The 17,648-nt window shown below is 42.9% G+C and overlaps 1 protein-coding gene across 5 annotated transcripts in view; it reads right to left on the reverse strand.

The window, feature by feature from the left end:
* tsnare1 (T-SNARE Domain Containing 1) overlaps nt 1-17,648 on the reverse strand; it is a 225,413-nt gene that overhangs the window by 66,415 nt on the left and 141,350 nt on the right. For 4 of the 5 annotated variants that reach the window (XM_028581222.1, XM_028581219.1, XM_028581223.1 and 1 more), the window contains exon 10: nt 8,937-9,019. In XM_028581222.1, coding sequence (XP_028437023.1) covers nt 8,937-9,019 — 83 coding nt within the window. Of the gene's footprint in view, nt 1-7,773; nt 7,846-8,936; nt 9,020-17,648 lie in introns of those variants that run through there. The other variant, XM_028581221.1, reaches the window with a different exon arrangement.

Genomic DNA, 17,648 nt, shown 5'->3' on the forward strand with positions numbered 1-17,648 from the left:
ATGTAAATGTAAAATTTCGGTGCACTAATGGTCAAATTAAAACATTTGAGGCACATTAATAGTCAAATATTGGTTATTGGTAATTTCCTTTTAGAATGTCAGCATCAATCAACTACTCTGAAGAAAACAAGCTTTTACAAAATCAATACGTATAGAGTCATACAACTGCCTCGCCGCTGAGCAATTACCTCACAGTTTAAAGAGACAATAAAGCCATGTATTTGATGCGATTCATTCATTCAAGCTCTTTGATACTACAATGACAGACAGACTGAAGCTATTTTTTTTTTATCAACAAAGGCATCTTCATTGCTGCTATTGAGGGTTAACCTTCAACAAGAGAGGTGAGCTAATCTCAAAGTGCAAAGTGTGGTCTGTACAATCACACTGGATTCAATAGGGGAAACATTGCTTTATAGTGTTGTGTGTGTGTGTGTGTGTGTGTGTGTGTGTGTGTGTGTGTGTGTGTGTGTGTGTGTGTGCTCGTGTTTGAGTCATACAGGGTGAAGGCCGCACACTGTGGTTCAAACCTGGCTTTGTACTCTGCTGCAGTTAAACCCAGTAGACATTTGCGCCCAGAATCAGGGTTTGAGGTAGAAATGTTGGGGTGGGGTCAGGTCTTATCCACATAATGCATTTCAATTCAGAAGCATACATGCAGTGGTGGAAGAAGTATCCAGACTTTACTTAAGTGAAAGTACTAATACCAAACTGTAAAAATACTCTGTTACAAGTAAAAGTATATAAGAATAATCAGGACAATGTACTCTCCCATGAGGAATTCAATGACAACAACACTGTCGGCGCATCCACATGATACAAGCCTTCCGTGACCGCCCACCATCCCCACCCCTCCTCAATGCAGTTGCTAGTAGCCAGGGAAGACACGGAGGATTAAAAAAACACGATGGACTCTTCAGAAGAGGTCATTATCTTCACTCGAGTTTCCTCCACAGCGCTGCAGAGGAAGGTCTAGCTAGTCCACACAACATTCCAGGATGGGAGAAAATCGTGCATTATTGGCATTTCTTTTAACCAATCACAATACATCTTGGGTGGCGCTAAGTTGGAACGTGTCTACGGTCAAAAGTTGCTGTCTGGATTTACCCTGCAGAGATCTGAGGAGCAGTTAACCATAGTCCTCATAAATCCACCAGAGTATAGAATGCCAACACAAAGAAAGAGGAAGATGAGGGCGATGCAGCCGAAAAGAGGGACATCCAGCGGCACTGGACCAATGTGGTAAATTAAACGTTATTAATATAGTCAAAGATTATTGATTAAAAGTTGCTAAATATAAGATTTCTCCAGTCCATTTTTCTCTTTCCTCTTCAACATGCTCAGTCCAGCTGTGGCTGATGGGGGGTAGAGCCAGACGAGTGTCACTGACATCAACTTGGGTAACTTCCAATGTTGTTATTTCCACTCCATATCCTTCAAAGTAGCATAAAGAATCTAGAGGGACTGTGGGAAAACTGATTGAACAGTAAGCCAGTTTCCTTACAATTTGTCAGCGTTAGCCCATCCCCTCTGCCCGAGTGCAGTGATCAGTCAGAGGTTTAACACTGTGATTATGTTATTCTTTTTCATTATCTTATTTGACAAAGGCGTGTGGATGGGTCCATCATCTGTCTACCCATTCAGTTACAAGCCATCTTCATTTTTTTGTCTTCTTTTCCTGACCCCCTCCTTCTTCCTTTGTTCCTTTCACGGTCACAATAGCCAGCACTCTATATTATCCTCAATTAAGCCGGAGGAAAACTGTGTTACATTGATTTTTTTCCAGACTCAGAAGGATGTAGTTGCTCACTAGGAGATCAATTTCTGCTCCGAAGACGGATGACAAAAAATGACATCAGCATGGAACCCCCGCCAAATCAAACTGACTTCAGTTATTTTGTTTTGTAATCGCTTATCTACGTGTGAAATGGCTACAGCTTTTATTCACTGAATTGCTAGAACATCTGTGTTTTATTTGGTAATTATAAACCATCGTGTGCAGCAATCAACAATCACAAAGTTTGTGGTCCACTGAACACAGATGAGGTGATAAAACATCAATGCCAACTGAGAAACTTACAGCGGGGGGAGAGTAATCTGCCCCCGGATAATGGATTATAGATTCAATTTATTTTCAGTGTAAACTGAGTAGACAAGGCGGGACACGAGAAGAAAATGACATCCGCACTTAATTGACCATTGGTGGAGATGTGCAGTGATGCATGTAGACCAGCATCAAGAGCATTCAAGGCTACTTGCTGCAACGTTTCCCCATCTCTTTCTTTAATATAGAGGTCTAAGGGCGGATCCAATCCTCAAACAACCAACACCTGAGTAAGCCTGAACCAGATCTGGGTTTCTCACACAGGGTGCGATTTGTAAAAAAAGCTCTGTATGTCCCGGAGCTCTGTATGTCTAAATACAACCAGAAACCGCTGCTCGGATATATTGTGTTCTAGTTACAGCGCTCTACGTAGCTTAAAATACTACTATTTTAGGTATATAATATATGGTCTATTGGTGAAGTGGCATTGGTCACTTTGAGGAGGGAATACATTTTGTCCCCACCGGGGATACAAATAATTCAGCAGTGGCAGGGATATGTAGACCAGAAAGGTGGAATGCATCCCCCTGGCAAATTGCACCCTGTTTTCACACATCTAGTCTACTTTATATCCAGATTGGCGCTGACTTAAAATCAATAGGGCACTGAGGTCTGCATCAATTTGTCTTGACATGACAGCATCAGAGAGAGTCTACATATCTGATCAGTCTGATCAAAATATAAAACCTATCTTTTAAACATTTGTTTTTCAAATATTTTTAACAGAGCAAGAGCACTTAAGAACTACACATGACACAATGACGTCCTGTCGTTATCACATACGTGAGCCACGTCTCCTGATATCTGTAATTGATTGGTCTGTAGACTGGCTTCCCCGTACTCTAGTATCCTCTCTCTGTGTCAGAGTTTTTGTGAGTGTTTTCCAGCTGATTCCTGCTCTCCCCGTGCTACAGCGGCACTTTTGTTGTTTTGTTGCGTTATTGAGAAGCAAGACATAGGAACTTGTTGAGTCCTTTAAGTCTAGCTATATTTTTGAGAAACTAAAGTTTGTAGTAGGATGATTTTGCGATTCTGTTGATCTGGGTTTTGAAATTTAAAGGGGTGATAGAATGATTATGTAGGGTATTTCACACTGTTCCTTATGGTCTCCTAATGGGGTATGTAACATTGGTTGGGCTGTGTTTTGGCCCTATTTGTAACAAGAGCTTTTCTTCCAAATATGGTATGCTCATGAATATTTAGATGAGCTGCGCGCTGATTGGTTGAGCGAATCGCCATACACACACACATTAGAGACGCACACTGATTGGTTGAGCGAATCCCCAATACACACACATTAGCGACACGACAGAATCTCATATTCCAGACACTGCAATGTTTCATTACCAAATTCACTTCTGAGACTTTTTTATGCGAGAAATCAACTATATAAAGCTCAAATATGGGCAGTTTTATGAAAATTAATGGCTAATTGCAAATTTGGTAAGATGTGTCGGACTTTAGGAGCTCCACACAGTCTGACGAGAAAGCGGCAGCCTGCTGGGCTCCATACCCAGGGCAAAGTCACCCTTTGTGGATACTGCACTACCGGGGCTCCGCGGCCGGCTGCCGGCATAACTATAATATATTTATGGTTTGAATTTCGTCAAGCTACTTATTTAACATCTACCTCAATGTCTTATAAAGCTAACCGTTGTGTCCGATTTGATTTTAAAGCATTTTTATGAACGCGAGGCGTCTTGTTAGGACGAGCAGCTAGCTAGCTATATGTCCCATTCAATACAATGGGAAACGATTGCAGCTAGCTAGCTACGCTTTTGGCATAACTGTAGTACATTTACAGTTTGAATTTCGTCACGCCACTTATATAAAATCTACCTCAATGTCTTATAAAGCTAACTGTTGTGTCCGATTTGATTTTAAGGCATTTTTATGAACGCGAAGCGTCTTGTTAGGACGAGCAGCTAGCTAGCTATATGTCCCATTCAATACAATAGGAAACGATTGCAGCTAGCTAGCTACACTTTCGGCATAACTATAGTATATTTTGAATAGTTTGAATTTCGTCACGCCACTTATATAAAATCTACCCATAATGTCTTATAAAGCTTAGCTAACACTTTTTTAATGCATTTTTGTGAATTTCAGAGGTCTCGTTAGGAGGAGGCTAGCTAGCTCTCATTGATGGACTCCAGCTCACCGCGGGCTCTATCAATGAGATTCGCGGACAACAAGCGTTTATTTCCCCAATCGTTTGTTTAAATAACTCAACACATTATGAATACACACATTATAAGATTAACTGGAAACTGTGGTAACAGATTGCTGGCGTAACAAGCTCACTGGCCGCGCTCTCACTCACACACACCGGGCATTTAGCTAGCAGGAAGAGGGGAGCTGCAGGCCCTGGAGCTCTGTCCAGGCGGCGGCGTTTGGTAGTCCATTACCCCACAAAATGGTGACTTTGCGCGGGTATGGAGTGCCCTGGGCTGCCAGCCGTGACAGAGCTCAATTGAGCTCACAGCAGGCCGAGTTCTGTGAAGGAAGGCAGGCCAGGTGGCGAGGGAGCTACACAGGCAGCACCGACCGCTGAACTCCGACACACAGTTGGACAAAAATTGCAATTAGACAGACAATTTTCGTAAAACGGCCCATATTTGACCTCTACATAGTTGATTTCTCGCATAAAAAAGTCTCAGAAGTGAATTAAATGGTAAAATAGCAGATGAACAATGTATACAATTTCTGAGATCTGCCCGACCTAGATTCAGAAGACTAACTGATCTCAGGTCAGTTGTGTAGCCTATGCAAATGTTGGGGCGTGACAAACACAGACTAGAGCCAAATGAGGAGGAGCTGCCGAGTTGACGTCAACTAGGCGGCTTGTTGAGATTTGCCCGTTTTCAGAGGAAGTTTCAAATTGTGAGATTTGCAGAGGAAAGAGGTGTCAATGGGATGTAGAGGTTCTACTCTCTCTGTATTTCTCAGTATGACTATGTTCAGAAGATTGTGTCGTCCGGCGACTTTTTGTCCTCCTTGGCTACCAGCAACTGTGTGGAGGAGAGGTGGGGGTTGGTGCAAGATCACGGAAGGCTTGTATCATGTGGATGAGCTGACAGTTTTGTTGTCATTACTTAGAGTCCAAAACTACACCAAGAACTCCTGATATGGTTTGAAGTCTTAAACATTAAGGGCCCTATTTTAATGATCTGAAACGCAACTATCAAACGCGAAACGCAAGTAGCTTTGTGGGCGGATCTCTGGTGCTGTTGCTATTATACCGGCGGGATAAATGAATCTTGCGCCCAACGTAAATCTAAAATGGGTTGGTCTGAAGTAGCTAGGTGTGGTTTGGGCATAACGTGCAATAAACCAATCAGAGCGTCATCTCACATTCCCTTTAACAGCATGCTTGCTTGTTCCATGGCGGATTGCTATTATTATGGTGGATTTGCCTGGCGCACGCCAGCGGGAGCTGTCCGGGATGCGGCAAAGTAATAAATTCATGTCTTGACCGGGTGGTGATGTTGCTGCTCCTCTCGGGCCCATCGTGGGCCTCCAAACGCACCACCTGCTCCTGCTGTGCCCCTTCCTTCTCCCCCCACTCCATCTCCGTCCACCCGCTCCACCAGGAGCGCATTGCGCATTGCCACTCCCGGACCCTCAAGTGTCCAATCCCGCAGTAGTTCAACATCACGTCTTCTTAAGTCCTCTAATATTTCCTCATTTATGTCATCAACACATCCATGATTCATGGAAATGTTGTGTAAAACACAACCAGCCACAAAGAATGCTGCGACTTTTTGAGGACTGTACTGTAAAGTGCCTCTTGACCTATCCAAACACCTGAAGCGCATTTTCACTAATATTTTTCCTTGTAATTATGTATGGTTTGCAAAAAACCATACATTTGGGAACTGCTGCGTCCGTGTAGCTGACAGAAGCAAAGGGTTATGGCCAAGCATGCGCCCCTAAAATAGCATATGAATAACGCACCACTGACTTTAGACTAGTGCCACTGACTTTAGACCAGGTTTTTCCTGGTCTGTGGCGGAACTGTTTTCTGAAACTGCAAAATAGCACCAGGGAACGTTTGCGCCTGCTCCTCTTTTTGCTGAACCGCCCCCGGGAGCGGAAGTTCATTCCCTAATTTACCAACGTGCGTCTGTGCAAGGAAAAGTTGCTGTGCATCGGATGCAAAATAGGAATGATACATGCGTCGGTGTACAAAGGCAATTGCGCTGGGTGCAAGATAGGGCCTTAAGTCTGACATCTGTCGAGCACTTACATCTAATTGTTTGTTTGGCACCAGTCAAAGATGCAAGCAGTTGATAAGTAACAGGTGAAAGCAGTTTCATAAGTTAGTCAGTCAGTCAGAAAGCACATGGAATTTAAGTTAAAGGAACATGCCGACTTATTGGGAATTTAGCTTATTCACCGTAACCCCCAGAGTTAGACAAGTCAATACATACCCTTCTCATCTCAGTACGTGCCGTAAGGCTGTCTGACGGCTCCAGAGGCATCAGGCCAGCAAAGAACATGCAGGTGAATGGTTCCAGTAATCCTACTGCTCCGAATAAGTGACAAAATAACGCTAACATATTCCTATTTACATGTTGTGATTTATAGAGTCACAGCGTGTACAAAAAAGAACGTAACATGAGACACAGCCATCTTCTAACTGTAAACAAACCTGGAACTATATTCTCAGGCGGAAGAATATAGTACTTGGGCGGAGTGATATGCTCGCAGCAAGCCTGTCTGAGAATATAGTTTGTTTACTGTTAGAACATGGCTGTGTCTCATGTTACGTGTTTTTTGTACACGCTGTGACTATAGAAATCACAACATGTAAATAGGAACATGTTGGCGTTATTTTGTAACTTTTGTCACAATTGGGAGCAGTAGGCTAGTTGGAACCAGTTACCTGCAGGATCTGTGCTAGGCTAAGCTAATGCTGGAGCCGTCAGACAGCGTTACAGCACGCACGGAGATGAGAAGGGTATGTATCGACTTGTCTAACTCTGGGGGTTACGGTGAATAAGCTAAATTCCCAATAAGTCGGCGTGTTCCTTTAAAGTGGAAGTTCTAAAAGTTAATTTTTTTTTTTATTTTTGTTTTTTAAGAAAGTAAGTAAGGAATAGTACGTATCCACTGCCAAGCGTCATTTCCACGCTTCCCATTCATTTCTATGGGAGCAGCGGTTCAATGCATTCTGGTAGCGTTGAAGGGACTTTGGAGAAGCAGGTTGAATCCAGGCAACTTTATGCAAATGAGGATCGGCCGGCCTGGCTCAACGCCTCTCAAAAACTCATGAAATCTTTTAAACTGACCGTTGTAGATCTGAAATGAAGACAGTTTGCAACTAGTTGCACTATGCAACTGCATAACCTATTTCTCGCCATTATGATCCGTTTTGAAATCCGGGAGCAGACAGCACCACATGAAGCGTTCGTCCAATCAGGTGCAGCCTTCGCGGTTGTAGGAGGGTGTAGCCTGTTTTCTTTGCTTGTCAGTGGTCAGTAAAGAGAAACTGAAAACTGCTGGAGGCTAGCCCGATAGCGTGCAATGCTGGGAAGCGGTGTAAAGTATGTAACTTTTACAGTGTTCTGCACAGAAAAGAATGATCCGGTTGATGATGACGCTTGGACTGTGTAGAATCTGGACACTGGACACATTGGACTGTGTAGAATCCGGACTTGCCTCTCTCCAGGTACATCATGCTGTCTATCTGTCTGTCTTCTCCTTTGTTGTTTTTCTTCCATTCATCTGCTCTGCCTCTGCAAAGACAGCAGCTATATGGATTGGTGGAGAGCTAAATTGCTCAGTGTGAGCTTGGTCACGGCTCAGCTCTCGTTGAGATAATGAAATGACAATTAATGTGAAAGCTGTTGCCATCCGCTCATTTGTTCGCTCACTAGTAGAACAGCAGCATGGGGGGAGAAAAAGTGCCCAGAAAAAGTTTTCATGCTCCCTGGCCATAGATATGATTTAAATAAAAATTTAATTTTGGTATCAGATTACAGTTTCTCCAGAACTGTCCACCTGACTGTCTACCTTTTACTGCCACTTTATTTAATACACAAATATTACTGATACATTTTCTATGGCTGTTAAAAGGTGTTGCAAGTAGAGTTCAGATAGAGCTCTGAAGCTAAGTAACCCATGTAAAAAAGGTAGATCCGTTATTAACCCGGTGACACTTAAGTCAATACATTATTTACCATAGCCAGGGGCCTACACAGCACAGAGCCACACGGAGCTCTGGCCTACTGAGATAGTCCCTGACAGAATGGCAAAGGACACATATTTTATATATATAAGAGCAAAAGCAGACCCTTGGGCATCTCATAAGATGTCTCTCTAATATGTGCTGTGAAGTGGAAATTCTAGCTATACCCCAAAAACCACATAGAAAAAAAATAAATTTCTGGCTGCAGTTGTTTCCCATTATTGCATTTTCCTCTCTAAATCAATACACTTGTAGGATACAATTGCAAATGTATAACCATTATCTCAGTAGAAGTAAGACTAGCTCATGGAATTGGAATTACATATGTGGTTTTGTGTTTTTATAAGACTCCAGGCTAGTATTTCATGTTTTTTGTCTCTCCAAACAATTAATTTAACTGACGGCAAAAGCTAGTAAAGTATGACTTGAAATTACATCATCTCTGTTATTATGCTAGTGGGGGGATGTGATAAAGCTGTGTAATCTAGTTAGCAAAGTCCCCGTTTTGCATGGCTGATCAAGCTAAGCTTCTTGTGACTGCATTACAAAGCAAAACCTCAGTCAAGTACACAAAATGAAAACAGATCAAAGGGAATGCGAAGCGTGGAGCACGCTGCAGTACGGGGCGGTCCACTGTACCTGGTATTGGTTAGCTTTTGCAAGCTCCTGATTGGCTGATTCAACGTTGGATGATGTAGTCTGGATGTAATCTTCAATGCTGTCTGAGGAAACAAAGAGCAGATTGATTGTTAATGGGTCACTTTCATTCCAACAATTTACAACAATGTGGTCAGGTGGTGTGTTATATCACACACTTCAAAAAGGCACACGCTTATTTATCCATTTATTTATTGGTAAAATAAACACAAAAGTCTATTGTCATCTATTGTATGTATTCCAAAAAACTCCACCAAACTTCTTTTTTAGCTGGCTCAGTTTGATTGAATTATCATACTCATTTTCAGGGTCATACTTGTAATTTGGGTTTCTACTAGAACATGTTTACGTGCTTTAATGTTCAAAAAACACATTATTTATCATAGTGTCTGTCTGAATATACCTGTATTCACCCATTTATTGCATTCTATAGAGTAGGGCTGGGCGATAAAACGATTACGATATGTCTCGCGATAGACACGTAATCAATATCAATAGAAAATGCGTTTGATAAAACTTTCGATAACTTGTTTTTCTTCGTCGGAAGAAACCAGAGGTTGCGAAGCAAGTTTGGTTGCATGAAAAAAGGCAATCACTCTCTGGTAACCTAGCAACGTAGGAAGTGACACTCTAACAGCCAATCATGTAACAGTATCATGTTTGGTTGCGCTATATCGCTGTCTCGTGTTGGATTCTACAATAACAGAACCGGCGGTGTAAATTGTTGATAAAACAGGAAAAGTCAGTATGGCAGTTTTGGGGATTTTATAAGTCTGACCGTAGTCAGACCAATGTCGTCAGCAAATCATGCAAGACCACCGTCCCCACCAACACTGGTAATACCACAAACTTGTTTTACCACCTTAGCCGCGCTCACACTTTGGAGCACAGCCGTATTCGCCAGCAACGTCCAACAACATCTGCAGCTGCAACACCGCACAAGCAGCAGACCACCATGGAGAGGTACTCTACATCAGCGCCTTACTAAACGATACAAAGAAATAATGGAGGCAGACATGCTGAGCACTGTCAAGAAGCCAGGTTACCAACCTAGCACTAAATTTACAGAAAATAGTTCTTCTTAGGTTTCAGGTTTATATTTAACAATTTCATTTAACTTTATTAAGCATTTCTTACTTATTCTTTAATTTTACCTTAATGTTAAGAGATAATTGTTAAGTGTTCATTGTGATTTTAGACTTATGTTTACATTTTAATTATTTGAGTGTTTTCCATGGTTGTGTTGACATTTCTGCTTTTATAACTGAGGGGATTATAATCAGAGGAAGGTTTAAGTTTAAAATTAAAATGTTTAAATTTATTATATTTTTCTCCTGTTCCTTATTTTAAATGGGTCATAAAAAAATATCAATAATTATCGATATCGATCGATATGAAACACTTAAATCGTGATACAGTTTTCAGCCATATCGCCCAGCCCTACTATAGAGAAATGGCTAAATCAAAGCAGCAGAGGCCCAGATATCCTGACTTTTAGTCTCTAGTATTAGTCAAGCTCCAAAAACCTACACTTCTTATAATGCAACTCAATTGTGTCTTTGATTGGACACCTCCTGCCAAATAACCACTCATATTTTTCTAACTCTATGTTTCTGGAGTTGTACATCTGTAGCCTCCAAGCCCAGATGACTGCTTGAAAAAAAGTATAAACTAGTATACATTTGTGTGTCATCTGTCTTCATGGCATGTTGTTGTCTAATGTCTTTAAATTATAACCCATACTAATGTCTTGCTGTTTCCTGTTTCTTTGGCCTCAAAACATCTGGCCAAAGGAGTTGGCCAAACAGTTGAAAATTAAATGTCTGGCTAACACTGGCACATTTACGGAAATGTTGATTAATGTGTTGATTAAAAATTAAAACACATTAAAACCGGAGGGTTAGGGGTCCTCCCCGATAAAATGTTGAGCGTCAAACACTTCATTTCCTGCATTCTGGTGAATTGTTATGCAACGTCTTTATATACGTAAAGGAAATAATTATTCTCCTTCTCTTTGCTGTTTTTTAGGAATCATGTACATTACAACAACAACTCTGTTAGAAAATGAGACCTTGTTGAAGCCAGAAGCTCCAAAGTTTAAATCTACATGACAGACATGAAATCCCAAATCCACTTCTTCTAAATATTCGAGGGACATATCCCCTGCATTCCCCGAAATCTTCGCCTATGAGCTTAATGGAAGGTCTGACATTTGTTATATTGTTACTATGCACACAGCCTCAACAGCACATTATGTGACAGCCCACCAGCCCTCAGTGTTACCAAGGACTGCAGGTCTAATAGTTAACACTGGTACAACAGCAGGGCCTCTTTTAAAGGCTGTCACTACACAGAAGTTAATGGGATGAGACAGAACATGTTTAATGAACTGGATGGTCCAAAATATTTGGTATCACCACATAATTACCCACATATATTTACAACTGGCCTATAACAGTGAGAGTGCTATTGATTGTTTTGGTGTTGAGAGTGAAACAACAGTTCAGAGATGTGGGTAAAGACTCAGTGTTTCATGTTGTGATGGCCTCTAATAATTACTGCACCACTTAAGCGTGTTGAGAATTACCTTTTGAACTGAACAGGAGGTGAATGAATTGTGCTGATTGACTAAACACACTTACTCCTTTGGTGAGTTGAAGACATGTCGAGATCAACCCGTTCTCACTCCTAACTTGTAAAATACTGATGCTTGGCCAGTGTCTGTCAGCGTCAGATACCGATGCAAAAATCACAATTTAGCGTCTGTATGGAACGCTCCGGGCAGAGCAGCAGCTCGACCACAGTGCTGTAAGACGACGTACTATTAAGAGAGACAACGGTAGAGAGTAGTATGAAAGACCGAAAATCCGCGTAAAAAGGTTGGTTGGAAAAGGTTGGTTGGAGGGGTGGTGGATGGGTCAAACAACACAGGACTTTCATGCAGGAGACTGGGTTTCATGTCCCGTTCTTGTCCCACGTGTCACTGATATGTACATTTTGTAACCACCCAAAATCTTTTCCTGAACCTAACTGTCCCGTTCTTGTGCCGCATATCAGTTAAACGTACGTCCCGACCCATAGCGTCAAAAAATAACGCCATGAGTCCCTGCCAAGCGCATCTAAATATGATGCTAAAGGGCTAGATGTGAATCCCGAGTGCCTCAAATAGTCACGTCAAGAGTCCTGACCCAGAGGGTCAAAAAGTGACGCCAAGAATCCAGACCAAGTGCATCTACAGCGTCAACATTTTTCCCATTAAATATATTTCTGATGGGGCTATTGGAAGGAAATTTTCACCAGATATCAGTAACAACCCACGTAATCCACACATACAAAGATATCAAAACATGTACTGTATGTCCATGACAAAAGTTATGTGTAATAAAGTGGAATGATAATGGGATAATGCGAATTGAATATTGAACACATGAAGAAAAAGGGGTGTAAAAAGGCATGGGAAGCCAATAAACCAGATGAAATCTGTCAGTATTTAGGAAGCAATCTTGTCCCCAATTAGTGCAAATTAATATTAGCTGGATTAGTCCTAATTGATGGCCTATAAAAAGGTTTCTTATTACCAAGGTACCACTCAAGAAGCATTTAATGATGGGTAAAAGCAAAGAGCTGTCCCAAGACCTTCGCAAGCTTATTGTAGAAAAAAATACGGATGGCAATGGTTACAGACAAATATCTAAACTTCTGAAAGTTCCAGTGAGCACTGTTGGGGCCGTTATCCGGAAGTGGAAAGAACATCATTTCCCCATTAACCGGCCACGACCAGGTGCTCCTCGCAAGATTTCTGACAGAGGAGTCCATAGAATACTTAGAAGAGTTGCCGAAGAACCAAGGACCACTCGCGGAGATCTTCAGAAAGACGCGGAAGAAGCAGGTACAGTTGTTTCAAAGAAAACAATTAGTAATGCATTCAACCACCATGGCCTCTATGCACGCACACACTGCAAGACACCACTTCTCAAGAAAAAGGCATGTGGAAGCTTGCTTAAAGTTTGCTGCACAACATCTGGACAAGCGAATGACATCCTGGGAGAATATAAACTGGTCAGATGAGACCAAAATCAAACTCTTTGGCTGTCATAGCATACACCATGTTTCACCCTAAAAACACCATACCAACAGTGAAGTTTGGAGGTGGGAGCATCATGGTGTGGGGCTGTTTTTTCAGCATATGGCACTGGCAGACAACATATAATTGAAGGAAGGATGAATGGAGAAATGTTCCGTGACATTCTTGATAAGAATCTGCTGCCATCCACCAGGATGCTGAAGATGAAACAAGGGTGGACATTTCAGCAAGACAATGATCCCAAACACACAGCCAAGGAAACTCAATTGGTTTCAGAGAAAAAAAATCAAGCTGTTAGACTAGCCCAGTCAATCACCTGACTTAAATCCAATTGAAAAACTCTGGAAAGAACTGAAGATCAGAGTTCATAGAAGATGCCCCCGGAAGATTTGAAGACAGTTTGTTTGGAAGAATGGGCAAAAATCACAGCTGAGCAATGTGTGTGACTAGTTTCTTCATAAAGGAGGCGTCTTGAAGCTGTCATTACCAACAAAGGCTTTTCTACTACACTCACCTAAAGGGTTATTAGGAACACCATACTAATACAGTGTTTAACCCTATCCTATCAATATGGGCCAACATTTCTAAAGAATGCTTCCAGCACCTTGTTGAATCAATGACAAAAAGAATTAAGGCAGCTCTGAAGACAAAAGGGATCCCCCACACCATTACACCACCACCACCAGCAGCCTGCCCAGTGGTAACAAGGCATGACGAATCCATGTTCTCATTCTTTTTACGTCAAATTCTGACTCTACCATCTGAATGTCTCAACAGAAATCGAGACTCATCAGACCAGGCAACATTTGACCAGTCTTCCACTGTCCAATTTTGGTGAGCTCGTTCAAATTGTAGCCTCATTTTGCTATTTTTAGTGGAGATCAGTGGTACCCGGTGGGGTCTTTGCTGGTGTAGCCCATCCGCCTCAAGGTTGTGCGTGTTGTGGCTTCACAAATGCTTTGCATGCCTCGGTTGTAATGAGTGGTTATTTGAGTCAAGTTGATTTTTTATCAGCTTGAATCAGTCGGCCCATTCTCCTCTGACCTCTAGCATCAACGAGGCATTTTCGCCCCCCAGGATTGCCGCATACTGGATGTTTTTTCCCTTTTCAAACCATTCTTTGTAAACCCTAGAAATGGTTGTGCATGAAAATCCCAGTTACTGAGCAGATTGTGAAATACCCAGACCAGCCCATCTGGCACCAACAACCATGCCACGCTCAAAGTTGCTTAGATCACCTTTCTTTCCCATTCTGACATTCAGTTTGGAGTTCAGGAGATTGTCTAGACCTGGACCACACCCCTAAATGCATTAAGGCAGCTGCAATGTGATTGGCTGATTAGATACTTTCATTAACATGAAATTTAACAGGTGTTCCTAATAATCCTTTAGGTGAAGTATTAAAGCAAGTGTGTTCAATACTTTTTCCCTGTGTCATTTCACTTCATTATACACAACTTAATTTATGGACTTATTTGTTTTGATATCTTTTCTATGTGTGGTTTACTTGGGTTGTTACTGACATCTGGTAAACATTTCATGCTGATAGTCCCATCAGAAATATCTCTGGTAACACAAAAAGTAGGTTGTTAATGATTAACGAATGAGGAATGAATGAGTAACGAATGGTTAGTTAATGAGTAGTTACTGGTTGACTGTGATACAAGCACTAATGATTAGTTACTGTTAAACAGACTGGTAGTTACTGTTAAATGAATGAGTAACGAATGGATAGTTAATGAGTAGTTACTGATTGACTGCGAGTCAAGCACTAATGATTAGTTACTGTTAAATGAATTAGTAACAAATGAGAAACTACTGGTTAGTTTATGATTAGTTACTGAATGACGGACTCAAGCACTAATGATTAGCTACTGATAAACAGATTGTGTGTGTGTTACTGTATTAATGAATCATTAGGAAATCTGTACATGGGATTTATGGTAATAAAAAGAATAGACATGATACAGGATGATTCTCATAATTTTAATAATGATATTCACAAAACATTTACATTGACAAACAAGGTATATTCTGTAGCTTTGAAACTGTTGAAGGCTTAAAAGCAATTGTATGCTGCTGCAGGGCATGCTTTAATCCTGCCACCCTGGGTTTTGTGCTATTGAGCGGTAGTTAAAGACCAAAGAAGGATTGACCCTTAGCTACTACTTATTAACGAATGATTAACTAACAATTATTTACCATTACTGAAGCATTGTGTGTACCTGGAGATAAAGTGAGATATCATACTGAGTGGTTAATCATTAAGGAATGATTAGTTAAGCATTCACTACCATTGGTACTGAGTGGTGGTTAATCATTAAGGAATGATTAGTTAAACATTCTGAATCTTTAACTAATCATTCCAGTGACTCTGTTTGTGAGGCTGCTAGCCTCCAGCCTGACCCTGTCCCTGCATCTACTGGCTTCAGGCCTGTGTGCCAGGGGCTTAGGGTGGGTCTGCTTCACCTCCAGCCAGCCATTCCTAGTCCTGACTCCCAGCCTGCTGAGTTCCTGTCTTCTGGTCCTACCACTGTCCAGGACTCACAGGAGTCTCCATTCTGGGGTACACGGTTGGCTTTCAAGCCAGACGGAAAGCGGCGACGGTCTAAGAAACAGCAAAGTCCTCTGTTTAATCCTGTGCTCCGCTCCTGTGCCCGCAGCGGAGTCCGTTTCTGTGCCTGCAGCCCAGTTGCCCGACGCCACGCCTTCAGCTACGCCTGCAGCCCAGTCGCCCGATGCCACGCCTGCAGCTACGCCTGCAGCCCAGTCATCCGATGCTACGCCTGCAGCCCAGTTGCCCGACGCTATGCCTGCAGCCCAGTCGCCCGAAGCTACGCCCGACGCTATGCCTGCAGCCCAGTCGCCCGATGCTACGCCCGACGCTATGCCTGCAGCCCAGTCGCCCGATGCTACGCCCGACGCTATGCCTGCAGCCCAGTTGCCCGACGCTACGCCTGCAGCCCAGTCGCCCGACGCTACGCCTGCAGCCCAGTCGCCCGAGTCGGCCCCGCCTCTGCCTGAGTCGGGTCCCTCAACCTCTGTTTCTGCCTGTCTGTCTTCACCCTTGTCTACCCCAGTACCTGAGTGTTTGTCTGCCTGTGTTTCTGAGTCTGTGTGTCCGTCTACCCCTGTTTGTGAACGTACGTTCCTGCCTGACCCTACTTCTGTCACCGTGCCCGTCTCTGTCCCCGTCACCGTGCCCGTCTCTGTCCCCGTCACCGTGCCAGTCTCTGTCCCTGTATCTGTGCCTGTCTTTGTCTCTCTTCTCTGTCCCGTCCCTGTGCCAGTTATTGTTCCAGTCACCATCCCTGTTATTATCCTAGTCACCGTTCCCATTACTGTCCGAGTCACCATCCCAGTAACTGTGCCCCCGACCACCCGGTTCCTATCCTGTCCACTGCCCCTAAGCTCGTGTCTGAGTCTGTCGTGTCTGTGTCTGCCCAGAGTCCGTCTGCTTGTGCCCTGCCGGGGTCTGCCTCTCCGTTCCTGCCTGTCTGTTCGAGTAACGCCATTGGGACCCCCTCCGCCCACCCGGGTTGGTCTTTTGATGGACGCCAGGAGGCGTCCGTCGAGGGGGGGGTATTGTCAGGATCTGGCTGAGACTGCTTGCCTTTGTGCCACTCTTGTGGCCTTTTTGTGTATTTTGTTATCTGTGATTGTTGCTGTGTTCTGTTACCTATCTGTCATCTGTCTTTGTCTCCGCCCTTCCCCGTATATGGTCTGCACTTCCTCTCTTGTTAGTTTCCCTCCAGTTCTGTTCTCACCTGTTCCCAATTGTCTCGTTAGTGTCCCTCCGTTTTCACTCTCACCTGTTGCTCGTTACTGTCTTGTCCAATCCCCTGTCTTTCTGTTTATTGGTCTGTGTATTTCTACGGCCCTGTGTTCCTTTTATCTCTTGTCGGTTCGTCTCTCTCTGTTCGTCTGTAGTTATGAGTTTGTAGTTGTTTTGACACAAAGTGTGTTTTGTTCTGCACTCCTGACTGGAAGAGTCTTGCATTTGGGTCCACCTGCTGAAATCGTGACAGGTAAAGCAACAATAATTATGTGTTCTGAGACTGTCACAACATAGGAAAATGTCTTATTAACCACCCAACCAAATCTAAATGATTTGAAAAAGTATATAAAATTAGGTTTTGTGAAAAAAAAAGCAGTATTCCCCGCCCTGAGGCACAGGGCATGCATCCTCTGAAGGCGCTAAACGAAAGAATGAGCTGCAGCCATTAGAATAATGAGTGCCACTCCGCGGCATCAGACTTTCATTAGCACTAGCTAGCACACACAGTCTATGGTAGGACAGCACACACATCAGGAGTCAAAAGGTGTCGCTTCACGGCGACAGCCAGCACAAAGAACACACCCAGTGAGCAGTAACTGCCGGCGGGCCGGGTAGCCGACTTTTATTTTATTTTATTTATTTATTTTTTTGCGTTAGTGACCACTCTTCTGCTTGTGTTTATATGATCGTGGCATTTTTTTTGGACTGAAAGAGCTAAGAGAGCTTGAAGAATGTATCAAACTTGCGCCGCTTACACACGGGTTGAAGGAAACAACACTGATGCTATGCGCTCTAAAGTTAGTGGTAACATCGTTTTTATATAGTAGGGAAA

This window comes from Perca flavescens, chromosome 6 (genome assembly GCF_004354835.1).
Source record: "Perca flavescens isolate YP-PL-M2 chromosome 6, PFLA_1.0, whole genome shotgun sequence".
NCBI lineage: Eukaryota > Metazoa > Chordata > Actinopteri > Perciformes > Percidae > Perca > Perca flavescens.